Consider the following 18,075-nt stretch of genomic DNA (forward strand, 5'->3'; position numbering starts at 1 on the left):
AGGATACTGAATCTGGCCCTGGGTGCCATCCCGCACGTGGTTGCTGCCCACCAAGCAGTGGGCGGCAAGGGGCCGGCCCTTCCCGTTCCCTTAGGACAGAGCGAGGCCTGGGCCCTGCTGCGCGACCGACTGCTGGATTTGCTGTTGCTTCCCTATGGCAGCCCGGTGGACGGGGGGAAGAGTGCGCCCCCCGGGCTCAGCATGACTGCTGTCTCCTGCCTGCAGGGGTGCAGCCCCGAAGAGCTGGAGCAGCGCAAAATGGCCGTCGTACAGCTCCTGGCTGATGGGGGACTCTACCCCGAGCACTCTGTCGTCCTCCACCTCCTGGTGGCTGCTGCCGATACGCGACACAGGTGACGCTTCCACTCCATTATGCAGACAGGATGTGCACACAAGAAAAAAAGTGAGGGCACCACAAACCGACAACAGGGGAACAGAAAAGGGGAACGAAGATTTGTGAGCACATACCCGTGTAATATGCAAATCTATCGATTCGGCTTGTGTGGGGGTCTGCGCAAAATGTAACTGTTAAGGAGGGACACGGTTTCTAGAATAGGCAAAAACGGCTAAAAAGGCGATATTAGGAAAGTCTAATTTTTAGCATTTTTAGGCCTATATGCACATGTCAAGTTATTAACACTGAACTCTATGAGTAAACGGGTTAAAATCGGTTTTAAAGTTTCCACGGGAGTGCCAAGATGACCCCGCAGCAGGTAAAACTTGCTCGAACTTGTTCAAACTTCTGGCTCACGGTACTGGTGGAAGAGCTTGCCAGTTGGTGCTATTTTGAGCTGATTTCATCGTGCGCGTTTTACTGCCCTTCAGAATAGTGTCACAAAAAAACGGCTGCCCTTATACTTTTTCTGAAGTCCCCTTCTCGACTGCTTATTGGCTGGAGCGTCCACGCGCCAAGCAAGCCTGCTGTATCTCTTCCTGTTGGGTGATGCGGCCAAGGTTTCTTGCATTTTTTTTGTATTTTGATCATTGGCATCTGGCTCCCCCTATTACACATGTTCATTTTCTTTCCCACTCATAATATGCAATCATTGTACTGGCTTTCCATTAATTGCGTGCATGACTGGAGATGTTCGTGTTAAAAAAAAATGCGTCAAGCATGCGGCAAAAAAAAAATAAATGCACGGTTGCAGAAAGCAGCGGACAATGGCTGAAGAGTTTACCCGATGCATCTGGAGCAACGCATTCCAGCTGTGGCACGCAGCCGTTGGAGCCTGTTGAGTATGAAGAGGTGCACTCTCCTGAGTCTAGCTGCGACACTTCCTCGGATATTCACGTTGTCCCTTCCAGCAGCATTCAAGACCGCATTGATCCTGAATTTTATTCCATGGACAAGTATTCTAAGTGCACCAGAAATGCAGCAAGCTTGAAGCCACCGAGTTTCTTGCAAAAATACCCAGAAAGAAATCTGGGGCCACCTTCTATGTTAATTTCTTAAAAGCGCCGTTGGAGCACTGGTAATGACTGTATATGTGTCTGCAAGGCTTGTGTTGGCTGGTGTTTAGCGAGGCTTTGGCTCAAAAGCAGATACTACTGCGTAAATAAAGCATCTCTAAAACAAAGCTGTTATAAGCTGACCTCTTTCATGCAGAATATTTCTAAAATGAAAGTCCACTTACCTTTGCGGCACAACCAAAGGGTGAAAGACAAAAATAGATGACATAAAGTGGCAGAGAGAATGCTACCTTTGTCGTCTGCCTGCCAAGAATAGTGGCCATTGGTTACTGTTTACATTTTGTAAATTTGTACATCGATGCAAAAGTTTTCAGGCTTAAATAAAACACGTTTCTGTGCGGTGACAAATAATGAATAGCTTATTACATGCTCTTTTAGTAAGAAATAATCAATTTTGACACAAGGAAAGTGTCGAAGCCAGAGCGTTTTCGAGGTGTCTGGGCTTTACGTGAACGATACAAATCCAAGTTAACGTTAAAGCTCACATATACCATTATTCCCTTGCATTTAGCAGCTCACTAGCACCAGATTTCCCTCTAGGTATTTTTTTGAGAAACTCTATGCTTGAAGGTCCCACTGCAGTCGCCCGACTTGGGGACCCTCGTCTGAACACTTTTAACTGCGAGCTTTGTACTTTAAATGAATAAAACTTAACTGAACTGAAGGTATTCCTGGCATCGTAGTGCATGGCGGAACACAAGTTCAAGCTCCTAAGTTTTTAATCTGGAAAGTGATGGCAAAGAGAATGGGACAGAATTGCTGTTGTTGACTTGGCGGGGATAGGATCGGTATTCGGGCTTGTCACTCGCATTGAGTGTCGTGGAAAAAGCATGACTTTATTAAAGGCCAACAGAGAGTACAAGCTTTGATTGAAGCTTGTAGTCATGTGCAACAGTTGCTATTTTAACAAAGAGCGTATTTTGTCCCCTCGTGTAGCCAACGAGATGGATGCTGAAGTAAGAACATTAGAGGTCAATTTTTGTGCGATTAAGGCTATCAACAGTATTCGAAGAGGGGCAATGACTTTGTCAAACTTCTTCGCCATGATGAATATCACAATACAGTAGACTCAGTAAATGGAACCTGAAGGGACTGGGAAAATATGTTTCATTTAACAGGAAATCCTGTTAGGATTTCCTGTTAGGATTTCCTGTTCGAGAGATGAACATGGGTGCAGAATACAAGCCCGACACCAAGCATTGCAGAGGTAATAGTTTCGTTTAAGCACTAGTTTCGTTTAACTGATGCCCGTTTACTGAGAGTCTACTGGAATCACTCTCTGGATTTTGTGCTGACCGGTTGGGCCCCGCGACCTCCGACGACAGCGCAGCTTTGGCCGACTGGGCTCGCCCTACGCCATCTCCTGACACGGACAAGAGCTCTCGCCGAGTGGTGCCCCTTCCTCAAACTCCGACGACCGTGTCCATATTTCTTATCTCTTCTTTATTTCCGTTGTTCTCTGTCGTTTGCTGTCTCTGCGCTTCGCTCTCTCCTTTCTCTCACTCTCTTTTTACCTTTTGATCTTATCCTTTTACTCCCTCCTCTACCCCCATTCTTTGTGAGGTACTGTTGAGGTGACCCCCCCTTGAAAGACAGTTACAGGGCTCACTTTTCTCTTCGTTTCATTTAAAATCCCTCACTGAGAGTCTACTGTACTTAAAAAAAGCCATATAAACATAATGAAAAGCCCTGCAGTATGACTGCTGCTGAATGTGAAGCGGCAAGTGTTTCTCACGTCAAAGTGCTCTATGTGGAGTTCGGCAACGTGCCTGGAAACTCTCGGTACAAAGAAGGGTGAGCGCGCATTTCTTTCCTGTCCATCGGCTCTTTTTGTTTGGGGCTCGCTCGGATTTCGTCAAGGGCGCCTTGCGTCCGTGGTGAATGCTTACCTTTCATTGCCCCTTTCGAACGCTAGGCCGAAGAGCAGTGTAGTGTTTTCGTGCGTGGTCCTACTACTCCGACCCATACCTCTAGAAGCCAACCCGAGCGGAATTACCCCTCGTTCGCGCGATCAGGCCCTGTTGTCCCTGATTGCAAGAGCGCGCAACATAGTCGCGAGGGCCCGTTTCCCGCAAGGGTGTGTCATTGTGAGCCCTTTTGCCCGCGAAAACGTGCTTGCGGCACTCTTTGTGTTGTACTTTTCGCCTGTAGCGGGGATAAGCCTCGTTTGCTATCTTGCTGAGTTTTGCAACAGGTGCTGTACTGCGTTTTTGTTGTTGCCGCAGGCAATAAAGAGTTGCGACTTGTTTGAGAGCAGTACTGTGCTCTTGCCACGCTGGGCTCCGCGCCTTGGCTGTCCAAACGCGCGTGTGCAGTGGTGTTACAACGAGACGTTGAGGCTTACTAAGACCGCACCCACGCTAGTGGCCGTACACCTTCGGGATACGCTGTACACTACACCTGGCAGGGCCAAATTGGGGTGGCCTTGGCAAGAACTTGGGCCATCCTGTATAACATCTCAGTACTATGCAGGAATACGCACCTGAATATACTCGATAGAACATTCGCTGTACAGAGCATATCCAAGTGGCATTTTCAATTACCACGCCATTTTGCATGGAGAGTAAATATCCAGCCAGTACACCTGCAGTGCTACTGCAGATGGGGACCACACATAAGCTGATTCAAGCTGTGCATGCATTAATGTAAATGGCCTACACATCTTGCAATAAGAACTCCTTTTCATGAATCAGCTAACTATATCCACCTCAAGTGCACGTGTTAATGTTTGCATATTTACTAGGCACCTCCTGCTTTGCCCCAAGCAATACACCTTTTCAACAATGGCTCCTAATGTGCGGGATCAACTTTTGATGGGAGCTGCCACATAAGCAGCCACATATGTTTCCTGTGCTTGCCAGATTTATCTCGGGACATTGTGCGAGGCAGAAACGTTCTGAATGCGACACACATTCCTACATATAGCGCTGGGAGGGTGGACTATTTGAACCGACTCTCACTGCAGTGTTTATTTGCTAAGCGTGACAGGAATGCAGCTGCTACGCTCACGTTAGAGGAAGACCGCAAATCTTATAGCTTGCAAGACTTCTTCAAAGAAATGCTTGTAGTACCAGGCACGAGCAGTACTTTTTCATCTGATGAAGCCACACACATGTCATGTGTGAGCAAACTCTCAGTTTTCCTCACAGTTAAAGAATTCGCGTTTTTAGATACGTAGCTGATAAGCTTCGTGTTGAATTTATTGGTGTTTCAAACTATTAACGATCTATATGATTAGGTGCTCAAGTTTGACATGGCTCAGGTGGCTTTTTTAGGTGCGTGCTGCTGATTCATGGGGGGGGGGGGGGGGTGTGAAATTTTCTATAAACATTAAGTTGTTAATCCAGTGCTTGTAAATCCAACGGTAGTTCTTCGCGTGGTTTTTTGCTGGTTTTATCTTCCTAAAAAATGAAACAGGTACTCAATGACTTCTCTCATTTGTTTACTGCAATGCCTGTATGTTCAACCCTCACTCAGTACTGCATTGACACTGGAGAGAAAGGGTGGGCCTGAGAGATGCAAGCTGCGGCCAGCGAATGATAAAAAGCAAAAGATCTTTAAAGGATGCGCAAATGGCCTCTTGGGGTAGAGCCTTATAAGACTTAGCCCCAGCCCTTAGACTAGTGCCCCATTGCTTGTTGCCAACAGGTGTGGAGGCTACTGGCTTGCTGTGGGCTACGCACGCACCTGAAAACCTGCCTACCCAATGCTTCCAATGGAGTGGCTCCTACCACAATCGGGCCATGCCATGTTGTTCTCGAGCTTTAACCTCTCCCAGGGGCTTCTTCATATCCCTGTGTTTGAGGCTGACATGGTGGAAACAGTCTTTATCTGCCATGAATACACATTTGAGTTTACGAGAATGCCCGTCAGGGTGGCGAGTGGCTTCACATCTTGATCAACCGGCTGTTGCAAGGAATGAATCATACCTTCGCTGCATTTATACACGATGTCCTTCTCTACTCTGAAAGTATCGAGAGCCATGTGGAGTGTCTAATGAAAACGCTGCAGCGCACTGAGAATGCTGGCCTTACGATTAATCCTGATAAAATGCATATCTTCCATCAGTATCTTAAGGACTTGGGCCACGTCATCTCCCCTGAGCAGTGCGAACCAGATGGAAGAAAAAGTGTGGGTGGTGCTATATTATTGAAGACTAGAGATGCAAAGTGTGGGAAAAAAAGGGAAAATTCTGTTAAAAACTAGTTATTTTTCTGCACAGTTGGAAAAATTGGCCAAAATTTCCACGAAATAAAACGTACTGAAATAAAGCTTAGGCAACATGCAGCATTGAACGTAAAACCGAAATATCGCTCAACATCAAACGACGGCTGACCACTCATCATCGACATCACATAAAGTCAGCTCAACTTGTTTTAGCGTAGTTTCGTCGTTTGTGTGTGGGCATGTTGGGTACGGTTTATAATGTTTTGGTACTCGTTCTTCTTCAGTTTTATGCTTCCTTAGTACACTTCTGCCACCTGCAGCGGAAGTCTGCTTATAAAGCGGTGTGCAAGTAGACTCTGCAATGGTTGGGCTAATTTCTGATATGGATGTACTACCGTATTTACTCGCATAATCCTCGCACTTTTTTTGCCGCAAAACTTATGCAAAGTTGGAGGGTGCGAGAATTACTTGGGGAAAACTCTCCACGAAAATGTACCGAGCGAAGAAGAAAGCAAAGTGGCTGCAAATCGGGATTCTCACACCAGCAACTTACAGCAAGCTTTAAGAAGTACTAATTAGAACTTACCTCTACAATAAAAGCAGAGGTTCAACACAAGGAAAGATTTATTTCAGACACAAAAAGTTGAAGCAAATAGTCGAGAATTAAAATACCATACGCAAAGCTTGTGGGCGTTGCGGCCGTAGCGGTAGCGTTCGTCGCTCAACAGGAGCCCTCAAAAGTCGAGCGTAGGACGTCAGTATTGGGCTGATGGCTATTTAACAGAATCGTCCGCAGTTTCCTTCTGAAGAAATTTACCAATAATCCCAGTTCTAGGCACACGGCAGGCCCAACGCGTCTTGGTGGCTTTCAGCTGCCGCCACCAGTAGCGAACACAAAACTTGTAGACTCCGAAGGGCCTATCGGCGGCCCTATTGCCGTCGTTTAGTGCAAGATCTATCACTTGCAACTTGAAGCAGCCACGTAGCTTCAGTATCACCCCATAACGTGCCAAGATTACCGGCACAGCATACAAAACACGCCGCAACGTACATTGGCCACTTCGGCTTGGCTTAGATTACATTGAATCTGCATGCAATAGTACGCTTAATGCTTAAGAGATGGCGCCAGATGGCACGTGCTATCATCATCAGTGGCTGGAACGAGCAGGCGACATTATTGCGGCAGTTTTCGGGGGTGCGATAATTAGTCGAGGAAAAAAAGAAATCGTATTTTGTTTGGGCGAAGTGGGGGGTGCGAGAATTATGCGAGTGCGAGGATTACACGAGTACATACGGTACATGCTTGAAGAGACCAGGGGTGGGGAACGGGGACTTGCTGTCTGTAAGTACTGCAACAGCACCTATGTTTTTCCTACTGCGACATATTAACATGATGAAGAAAGCGACAGATGAAGCCAGTGATACTGACTCTGACTAATAGTTTGGACTTCATCTTTCTACCATCTTAACGTGGTTTCCATAGACATTCCTGGGTTATTTTTTTTATGTGCCATAATAATTCTGGGAAGCCACACCCATCCACAGAGTAGGAAATGAGCTTGCGGTGATGCTGCCAGCCTGCTATTCATCATGCTGTATTCGTTTGTCAAAAGAGAAGAAGCGTTTTATTTCTGTCATTTACATAATGAAAGTTATTACTCTTGACACTTGGTAATAAACAGATATCATATGGAAATAAGATACTAAATAAAATTTGTCATTTTTCATTTTTTCGGTAATTTCGGAAAAAAAAAACATGAAAAACTGTTTTTTTTCTCACTGTTCCAAATCCACAAATTTTGCTTCTCTAGGCAAGAGCCACCATGATTTAACAGTTGCACACTTTCCTGGAACTTGGTGGTTATTATTGCAGCTGCATACCACACTTCTCACTAACAGCACACCATGAAGAAAAATGAACCCTGGCGGAGGGGAGAGAGGCTTTCACTGCGCTCAGGCAGTCCTTAGTCTAGGATGCAGCAACTTATATCAATTAGTATAGTACTATTTTCATCCCCACGGTATCAATTACGCCACCAAACAACGATGCCACCGCTCATGCGAGCAAACTATGGACCTACAATATCAAATGCCCCGGTTATTAAACCTTGTGAGGAGTGACATAGAGATTCGCACACCCCGTTTCAAACAGTGTGTAAAAAGCTCTCTGTTAAATTCTATGATAACTTATCACTAACTTTTTATACACCATTTATGCATGTCTGGTCTTTATTACAGTTTCAAGCTTCATAATTTAATGCATTTAGGTACATAATCTTGAACAGTTTGAATGATATTTGAATATGTTTTTTTTTTCTTCATGAAGCGTTTTGCATGATGATTTTCATGAAGTGTTTTTATGAGTTTTTTAAAATTTTTTTTTAAATGTTTTTTATCGTATCGTCTCATGAAGTGTTCCTATATGTTTTTATACTCTGGAGGTACTTGTATAATGTGAAACTGTACTGCTTTTTTTCTGCATTTAAAGATGTGTAGTACATGCCAATGCTTTATTGTTGTACATGCATCTAAACCTCTGTCAGAGCCTCTGTCAGGTCACATGGCCTGACAGAGGCTCTTTTATTTTTTTGTAAAAGAAAGAAATAATAATAAAACAAAACAAAGCCTTCCATATCGAAATAAACTCTCCTTGGTGGTTGAAACGGATGCAAGTGGCATTGGCATTGCAGGTGGGCTACTGCAGGCTGGCCCTGGTGAACTGCAGCCAGTTTTCTTCATTAGCAGGGCTCTGACACATGCCGAAAGCCACTGAACTGTCCAGGAGTGGGAATGCCTTGCAATGGTGTGGCAATGTACAAATACAGCGCGTGTTGTGTGTGCAAAGTTTGAGATTCACTGACACCACTCATCTCTGTCACACATGCTTACCTCTGACCATGCTTCGCCCAGGGTCGAGTGTTGGTTTCCTCGGCTGCAGACTTACAAAATTGCAGAAGCAAGCACAGACGGGGCTTGGCAAATTATACCCGCAGATGCCCTGAGTAGAGCTCCTCTTCAATTTTAGGACACCCCAGTGACAGCTTGCTGAAGAGACTGTTTCCCATTGTAGCACAAGAACATGAAGGGAACATACATTTGAGCTAGTAGAAGTTGCCTTGGAGAACTATACAACAGCCTTAAGAGACACTGGATAACTTGTACAAGAGCAGGCTTGTGACAGCTGCTTCTCTAAACTGAGAGCCGTGGTCCAAGGGGTTGTGCTCGCAAATTCAGACCCAGATCATTGTCTTTTTCATGATCTGGCAGAAACAACAGAACTGGAGCCAACTGGACCGCTAGTTCAGAAAAAGGCAAAAAAAAAAAAAAAACCGCCAGGCTTGCTTGAAAGGCACCGCACAGTCACAGCGAAAGGCTTTTCAGGGCCTTTTTTAAACACTGATTGGGTAACTGCTACAAACACACTTGCTTGGTACCCACTATTTCATTAATAATAATAATAGTTTCTGGGTTTCTATGTTTTTTGCAGCGAAAGCTATTGTGAGATCGCAACTCGTGTCTCCCGCAGCACTGTAGTTGTCTGCCGCCACTGGTATGCGTAACCACATCGCGCGAAATTAGAAAAAAAAAATGTAGTACTAATGACACAGTGGGGCTCGTACCCGGGTCTGATGGGTGCCAGCCCAGTATTCTACCACTGAGCCACGCGGTGCTTGGGACTTGTTGGCAAACTTGCCTTATGCAGGCTTGGTGTCGGGAAAGCAATCACGTTAATACGACTTATAAAGCATTTCAAAACAGCAAAAGAACAAGCAGTCATCGCACAATGCGAATCGCATAACGAGTGGGTCGTCCAATGCTCCAACTCATTACAGAAGCTTGTTCTTGTTCGCCTATTAACTGTGGGGCATACCCTCTTCAGGCATAATTCTTCATCGTCGTAAGCCAGTGCATGAACAATTGGCACAAAATTCCTTGCAATAGCTTAGCGGATGCCACGCTTCTCAGAAGAATGACGAAAAATAGCATAGAGAATGCCAGCGTACTACCCTTTAATTTTTATTATTAATGCTGTAGTGGGCATCAAGCAAGTGTGCTTGCAGCAGTTACACAACGAGTGTTTACAAAAGGCTCTGAAAGGCCGCTCTTCTAGCTTTCGCTATGAAAAAACGCCAGGCCTTCTGCGCAGGCTTGGTGTTTTTCTTATTTCGCGATAGTGGTTACAGACACCGGCGGCAGACAACTACGGCGGCGCGGGTGACCCGAGTTTTGATCTCGTAATAGCTTTCGCTGTAAAAGTGAAGTGCTACAGACCAGGCCACGGTGGTTCACGCAGGGTTTTTCAAAACTTGAAGACATGTAGCGACACAATTTGTCTGGCTGGGCATGCAGGCGGGCATATCAAGGTATCTATAAAGCTGTGCTACCTGTCAGCACACAGGAGCTTGGCGCAAGATTCCTGAAGGGCTGATTAGCAGTCAGTGGGCAACAGCACCCATGGAAGAGCATAGTGTTGACATAATTTGGACCTTTGCTATCTACACCTTGTGACCACAAATAGCACTCACTAGTGGTCACCAAATAGTTCACAATGTTTTCAGTGCTGTTTTCTCAACGAGCAGCAACCAGTGCGAAAATACTGGAGTGCATGGTTCAAGTCTTTTGCTGCCATGGGACACTTGTGGCCATCACCAGTGACAACGGAAAGCCCTTTGTTTGCTCCTTATGACACAAGCTCCTGAAAAATTGGGGATTGAAGGATCGGTATACTTAGCCTTGTCTACAAGCGTACTGAACTAACTCCAAAGACCGGGACTGCCATATACCCGAGATCGGTCTTGCCATGCGCACAGCGAAGAGCATAGTTACCGGATATCCTCCTGCATTTTTTTCTGTATGGCAGAAGGTCGCGCACTCTGTGGAAATCTGGAAGCGACAAGTAGGACTCGGGACCTCCCGAAGCAGCACACCATGTGCTTGCTGCAGAACTCGGGAAGCGCCTAGGAGAAGCCTTGAAATATGCTAAGAAGCCAAGGAAAGGGCACGCAGTCGAACCCGTCTAAACAAACTCGAAAGTGTTGCGATAAATGGTCATTATATCAGTAGTTCGTTGTATACGGACCTGTTCTTAAAAACATCCACTTAGTAGCCAAATCGTGCTTTTTCTTGTATTTATCTTATCAAGAAGTGGGAGCAACCCCCTGTCGACGTGTTAAACAACGCTCGAATGCTTCCAAGTGAATTCAACCTCGTTCGCAATGAGCTCACGTCGTTCCCCTGAAGCACGGTACCGTCACATCTAACCAATCATTTCTGGCTAGTTGGGTGCAGCACGTCACTTACTTGGCTCTAGCTGTCGCACGGCAGCTCTCTTGGGGTCCAGTGTATGTGCGCGTTTGGGCTTTCTTCGCACACGCTTTATTTGGGGTCGTGCTTAGGTGTGGCGAGTAGCCTCTTCGTTCGCGTGATGCGCGCAAGCGTCCTCGCATCACCCGGCAGCAGCAAACTTGTGAGTGGCAGCATGACGGGCTTGTTCTAGTGTCACTCAACCGAGCAGCTATCTGCAAGTGACTGTGATAGGGTTGCCGGAAATGAGTTAAAATGGCACGTTCATTGCCGCGGCCACCTCACCATTGCTCTTTTCTGCAATTATTCGTTCAGGCACTGCTGCCTTTGCGGCGAAGTCGCCATCAACTAATCGATTGGTCTCTGTCGTTACCGAAACGTGGAAAAGATTTTGCGGCACATTGTCGTGCCAGAGAGTTGAGCATCGTAGTGAACTTTTATGCATCAAAATTTATCGCTCCTCGCATTTATGGCTTCTTGCATTCAAAGGCATTGTTGGTTAATTGTCGGCAGTCATAGAGGCTGAGAACGGCATCAGAAAAGTTTGCCTTATGCCAGGGGTGTACACCCAGGGGGTGGCACACCAGGCCCATGCCCCTGAAGTTTTTTGCGCCATGGCATAGAAAGGGAAAATGACCATTCAAGGGTGTGGTGAAGAAACGTCTGGAAAGTGAGCAATTTCGCTCGCAACGTTCGAAACCTGCATGCAGTGCTCGCCGCGGCCTACGGTACTTTCGTCCCAAGTAAACTGCAACGGGGTACACGCGAGCATGCACCTGTTACATGCTTTACAATGTCTGTAAAATTTTTTTCGTTTCATATGCGCTATATTTTTACTGCGACCACGTCAGAAGTGTTCGTTGTAAAAGTCGAAGGCTTTGAAAAATGTTTGTTGTATGTGTACACAATTTCAAAGTGTAGCATAGGAAAACAAAGACAGTGAAGACATGAATCAGAGACAGCGAAGACATGAAGGTCCGTGGCGTAGCTGTCCCTGTCTACGTGTCGTGCTCGTATTTCAAACCATCATGAATCACCAACTCTCCCAATGAACTATTTTGGCAATCTATCCAGCCTAACCCAATGCATATGCAACTTTTAAACTAATGTTTATTTGTTTATTTTTCCGATAGAGGCGGAAATGCTGTAGGCCCGTGTGCTCAGATTCGGCTGCATGTTACAGGTAATCAAAACTTCCTGAGCCCTCCACTACGGCATCTCCCATAATCATATGGTGGTATTAGACGTTAAACTCCACGTATCAATCAATCAATCAATCATTTATTTGATTATTTATTCATATTGTTAGCCAAAACCAATAAAGAATGGAGTAATGAAATACACTTCACACGTGGTTCAAGATGTAAGCACTGCACAGTGAAATCAGGACTGAGAACACATCTGGCAGCTTTAAACAAGCCTACAGCATACAGCGCATACAAATCGTAATTAAAAAAAATATGAATCCAACCGAAAATACAATATGCAAATTAATTCAAGTTTTACGCAGCAGTGGCCAATGATGAAAATAGAGTAAGATAATTGCAAACACTCAATGAAAGCTGTACCATATGTATCAAAATTTTCAAAATTTAGGAACTTTTCAACATCGCATACAATTACTTGAAATTGTGCCAAAGCATACATGCCACTTATCACTAGAAAAAAAAGAAAGGAAGGTAAAAAGTAATAACACAAAAGTAATATTGTCATAGATCGTGACGTTGATGAAGGCAGTAGTCGTTATGTACAAGATAAAACTGTTTATTTGGCCTGCCGGTAAGCGGAAAGTAAAGTTACAGCAACACACTGGCATTGATAGTGATGAACAGAGCGGGGGTCGTCGACGAACTGACAAGCGGTGATGCACATCGGCATTTATACATGTGCCGTCGAAAAATATTCCAGTGTCATTGCTAGCGACCATATAAGTACCGGAAGAATCTGTAATGTTCGTGTTGTGCACGTAATCGCATTGGAAGGTTCTATGATTATCTCGGTGATTTTTAGTCAATCATTCGGTTGCATAAAGCAGCATGTGTAATAAGGCAATAAGTAAACTTAAAAGTAGGGCGGCAATATGGTTATATGGAAGAATAATAGGAGAGTACCATTTTTTCAAATTCTTATGAAAAATCAATTTTGGTTATGCTATGCGGTAGTATTTTCCACCCTTCAATTGTTTTGAGAAAGAGCAAGTATTTAAACGTGTCGATTTCTGTAGGTATGGGCACAAATTGATCCTGATGGCTAGACCTAGCAGACAGGGAAACATGTGGCATTTTGTTTTGTGTGTATCTGTGAGGGTTAAAGCTAAAACAGTTGTGTTTCATTAGGTGGATGAATTTTTATCTTCCAAATTTTCGCTGCAATGAAAGCACAGGCAAGTATAGCTGAATGAGCATTTCAGTCACTCGCCATTGCCCACGGTAACAATGCCCAGTGATTATTTTTTTTTCATGAATCGAACATAAACAGACTTCGTAACATATGCTGTTGGGCTAGTTGGTGTGTAACTGTGCAGACCATCGTTGGCGCAAACTTAAAAGACGTCGAAAGAAGAGACTTCGAAAAGCACACACTCGCAACTGACTTTTATTGAACCGAAGCTCGTCTTATAAACCCTCACACATGCGTACAACCACAAGAAGAGACTAAGCAACTAGAATCACAATCTATCAGATAGAAAATCAAATTCGTTATTATACAATGACAAAGATGGAACACTGATACATTGGTCGCCAAATTGTCTAATAAGCATCGCCTCTGCCAATTCACGGGCCACTTTGTCTTTGCTTCTTAGCAATATTCTTGTACCGTGGAGTAGCGCTTCACACGAGCATTCCTTACAATGATGCGGCAAATGCGAACCCGTGCCGTTTCTCATTGACAGTGCATTCCTGCGCATGAGCTACTTTCCTTGAACAGACACATATCCAGCAGGGCTAAGGCTGAAGACCAGGAGAGGTGCGTTCTGGGTGGAGCTGATAGCTTGCTAAGGACTGTTCCTAAAGGAAGTCTTAAGGGGGGAGGCTACCCTGGAGACCGAACTTTTTTATTTTTTAGGATATCTGCATGAAACTTTCAGGGGTTGTTCACTACAATAAAACTAGCACAACTGCTAAGTTTCACGAAGCTGTGTTTCTTAGTTCCAGAGTTATTGAGGTTTAACTGGGTGCTTCACATGGGTGCCTGAGAAAGAGTCGTGAGAAATCCCAGGACATAGTAGAAAGCTGAAATTCATTGTGGTCATTCCTTGATAGCTATCCCAGGACGCTACAAAGCTGTTTTTTTTAATTCCCCCCCCCCCCCCCCAAAATTTTCACGCAACTTTGAATTTGATGTAACCAGTAATGACCAGATTCATCAAAAATTAATTGTTTATTATAAATTAACAGCACCAATTTTCAAAAATAGGAGCTTGTTACGCCCTTCCAAGGTCATTCAGGAACAGAATAAAAAAAAGGGCTCACAAATCTGATGAACGGTTTTCGAGTTCTTGCTTTCCTCAGCACCACAACTAGCGAAAAAATCCGTTCTGAGAAAACAGGCCGAGAAAGTTCAAAACACGTGTTTTCTTCAAAAAGCTCCAGCACAGTAGCTAGAAGTGTCCTGGCGCACTCTTTTCTTCTTTTGCCTGGCCTCCATCTTCTCTTGGTGTCTTTTAGAATTCTTTTTTAGGCGTAAAGCGTCTTTTTCACGAGCTCGCTGGATGGCCAGATGACCTGGTTGAAGTCCAATGGAGTCCGATATCACTTGGGTTGCTTTGCAGCGGCCGGCATTGTAGCGCAGCACTGCTTCATGCAGTGCTGTTTCTACCGCGATCAAGGATGAGTGTTGTTCCTTCGGCATCAGAGACCACAGAATGGAGTAAAATGATTCTGATGCATTTTGCGTCTTCGCTCCCAGGCAGCGCTGAAGAAGCTACTTTTGTGACAGTCTTTCGTAGATGGGCAGCATAGCTGCAGCGACATAGTCCGGTAGGCTGTGTTTATGTTTTGGCTGTGGCTCACGCTTTGCCTCTGCAGCTCTATGGCGGCAGCACGATTGAGCCCCCTCTGGGCAAAGTTCATGGTGAGGGTCCTGGTCAGTCGATGTGACGTGGTGATATGTTGCCATCACTGCACGGTGCATGGCTGTTAGGTCAGTTGGATTGTTTCTCAGGGCCCAACCATAATATCCTGTCAGCTTTTCAATGAGGGCTTTAGTCAGCTTCCCCTTCCCACTCAGTGGCTTATCACTTTTCTGCACAATGTTTCGAAGAGCACTTCCAATCCTTTTCTGAACATGGTTCAGACATTCTTCTTTTACAATTGGTACTAGCCCGTACACATTCTCTTCTGTGAGGGCAGCGAAGGTACGGCTGTCTCCGTCGGACACAAGAGTGGTGTACCGCAGGCCATGCTTGGATACAGACCGCCCAAAGAGAATCAAGTCTGCCTCCACTTCCATGCTTCCCGATTTTGCGTCTGTGTTTTTCTGGCAAATGTGGTGCTTCTGCCAGCTTTCGTATGCTGCATCTCCAAGTTTGGGCCCTGTTTGGCATCCAAGGCAGTGGTTTGAAAGAGCTACAGCATCCAAGATGAGACCTGTAAAGAAGTCAATTACCGATCCCATTCCGATGTGTGACCCCGCTTATGCCATGTGCCATCGTACACTACTGTGATGTCCTTGCAGAAGCTGGGGTCCATTTCTTTATATGTTTTGATCACTGCTGTGGCAGAATCAGCATAAAACTTCTCCAAAGCGGTGGCCTCTGGCTTCCTGAATGTCTCTTTCAAGTGCTTTTGAAACGTCTTGTGGTGAAGACCTCTGTAAGAGACGTTCATGGCAGCCCAAAAGTCATTAAGAGCTGTTTGCCCCTTGCCTATTTGCTTTATAGCCATTATGGCGCGGACATTTACATCGAAGGCCTGCGTGTCCTTTTTGCGGGGTGATGTCCATAATTTATCGACAGTGCCACAAGAGGCGCACACGACTTCAAGTTTTGTTGCAAGTCCAAGCTTGGTGCTTTCTCGGACAGTCATAGCACCTTTCAAACATTCTTTGCACACTGTGCGGCTGAGCACGACGTTAAAGATGTTCATTTGAACGAGCGAAAAATGTTCGCCCTCACTTGTCACTGCAGGTGCAAGAGCCGGCTGCATCAGTTGAAATTTCTTCTGCGTCGCCGGCGTAGACTCGAGTTCAGCGCGAACGGCGTCACGACGTTTCGCATTCGCATCGATTTCTTCCTTCGTTAGGAAACGCGTCCGCAGATGAAGCGATGGTCCACTCACGCTCGATGGCGGCACCGATTCAGACGAAGTGCTGGGTCCGGCGATATCAGAAGCACTCGGTGTCACGCTCGATGGCACCGATTCAGACGAAGTGCTGGGTCCGGCGATATCAGAAGCACTCGGTGTCACACTGGATGGCATCGATTCGGAGCACGTGTCGAGCCCGGCCATCTCGGAAACACTCGGTGCATTTGCGGCTCCAGCCACACTCGATGTGTCGGATTCTCGACTGGCAACAGCCGACAACACAGTTCCGTCGCTGCAAGCGTCTACGCAGTCGGCACCCGCAGCAGAATAGCGGAATTTCGATGATCGTACAAGCCGCATAGCGCGCCTCCGCGCACCGGACTTCCGCACTGACTTCGGCTTCGTTGCCGGCATCGCCCGCAACAACAAAGACGAAAGGCACAGAACTAGTGCAAAAAGAAAAAAAAAAAACGAGAGAAAATGATCGAAAAGATAGCACAAAGCGAAGAGCGGCTCATAAGCACACGTCTGTCGAGGCGGACGTAGCAGAGAGCAACAACGAAGCGAGCGCGCTGGACGCGCCATCGAGAGGAGCGACCACCCCCGCTGCTGCACAGCAGCTAATGGCGGGCACGCTTTCTCCCGCGAGATATGAATGCGCTGCTCTAGTCAATCAGCGCTCCGCATCGCATCGCGGGAAAACGCCAATAGCGTCTCAACTGTGCTGCCGACGCCATTTTGCAAGGCGGCGAACGAGAGAGAAAGAATTCACGGTCAAAACAACACCAAGATGGCACGGGACGACCGCATGGTCCGGGAATGGCGTGCGCGCGAAGTTTGGTTTGATTTCGGGATTTGCGCCTGTTTTGGACGCCGCGGCGGCCTCGAAATTAGTATTTTTTTTTCATTTTGCGGTTGAATTAGGTGCTGATAATTACAGAATAGGTAGTTTATGAGACATACAACCCAAAAGTGTGGTTTTTCAAAAGCCGACTTTTTCGCGATTTTTCGGTTTTCAAGAGCCGCGCCCCCCCTTAATGGGCGTGACCCCATAGATGGGGTGGTGTGCTTCCTCAGTAAGAATGATTTGTGTGTGCTAGTGTTGGACAAAGAAGGTGGTTTTGTGCTCATGAAGAAAGGGTTCTTCAGAGTAAAGGCCACTGACGCCATGCGGAAGAACTTCAAGGAAGTGCGGGTTTCTGCCCCAAAAGTAAAGTCTAAGGCTGTTGCCTTGTGTAATGAGCACGGACTGACAAGGCTGGCAAAGAGCATTAGTGAGTGCAAGAGAGACAAGCTGTATGTATTTTTTAGTGTGAAAACTCACAAACCAGATATGCCTTTTAGGACCATTGTCAGCGAAAATAGAACATGGCAGGTAATGGTGAGTCGTTACTTATGGAAACAATTTAGCACTCTTTTGTTAGACGACCCGTTCTCTGTCAAGAATTCCTGTGACATATTTGACTATCTTCAGGACAGTAGCTCTGTAGGAAAGTTTTTCTCTGTCGATGTCGAGGATCCCTTTTATTCGGTACCACACAGGGAGTTACTCGGGTGCGTGCAGTCGTGCATAGAGAACAATGGGTCTGTGTCTTTTATGAACCATGCCGGAGTTCGGTAGAGAGTTTTTTAGCGCTCTTAAAATTTTATCTTGGAGCAACGTTTATTTCATTTGAAGAAAAGCGTACAAAAGGAAGGTATTTGTATTGGTTCGTGTGCAGCACCTGTGCTGTGTAATATCTTCCTGGCTCAGATTGACCAGCACCTTGACTGTGTTTTGTCCGGAGACAAGGTGTTACGCGTTTTTAGATGCGTCGACGATTTTTTGGTTCTTTTGAAGAAGGAGTCAAATGAGTGCTACTCTGCATGTGTCACTTTTGTTTTAGAT

At 45.7% G+C, this 18,075-nt stretch overlaps 1 protein-coding gene across 8 annotated transcripts in view; it reads left to right on the top strand.

The window, feature by feature from the left end:
- Positions 1–18,075, top strand: part of LOC119178803 (proteasome adapter and scaffold protein ECM29) — an 881,180-nt gene that overhangs the window by 70,545 nt on the left and 792,560 nt on the right. For all 8 annotated transcript variants that reach the window (XR_012895350.1, XM_075895092.1, XM_075895224.1 and 5 more), the window contains exon 4: positions 3–353. Coding sequence is in view for 7 of the 8 variants with exons in the window: in XM_075895092.1 (XP_075751207.1) it covers positions 3–353 (351 nt within the window). In the remaining variant the exon portion in view is untranslated. The remainder of the gene's footprint in view (positions 1–2; positions 354–18,075) is intronic.

Source organism: Rhipicephalus microplus, chromosome 1, assembly GCF_043290135.1.
Source record: "Rhipicephalus microplus isolate Deutch F79 chromosome 1, USDA_Rmic, whole genome shotgun sequence".
Lineage (NCBI taxonomy): Eukaryota > Metazoa > Arthropoda > Arachnida > Ixodida > Ixodidae > Rhipicephalus > Rhipicephalus microplus.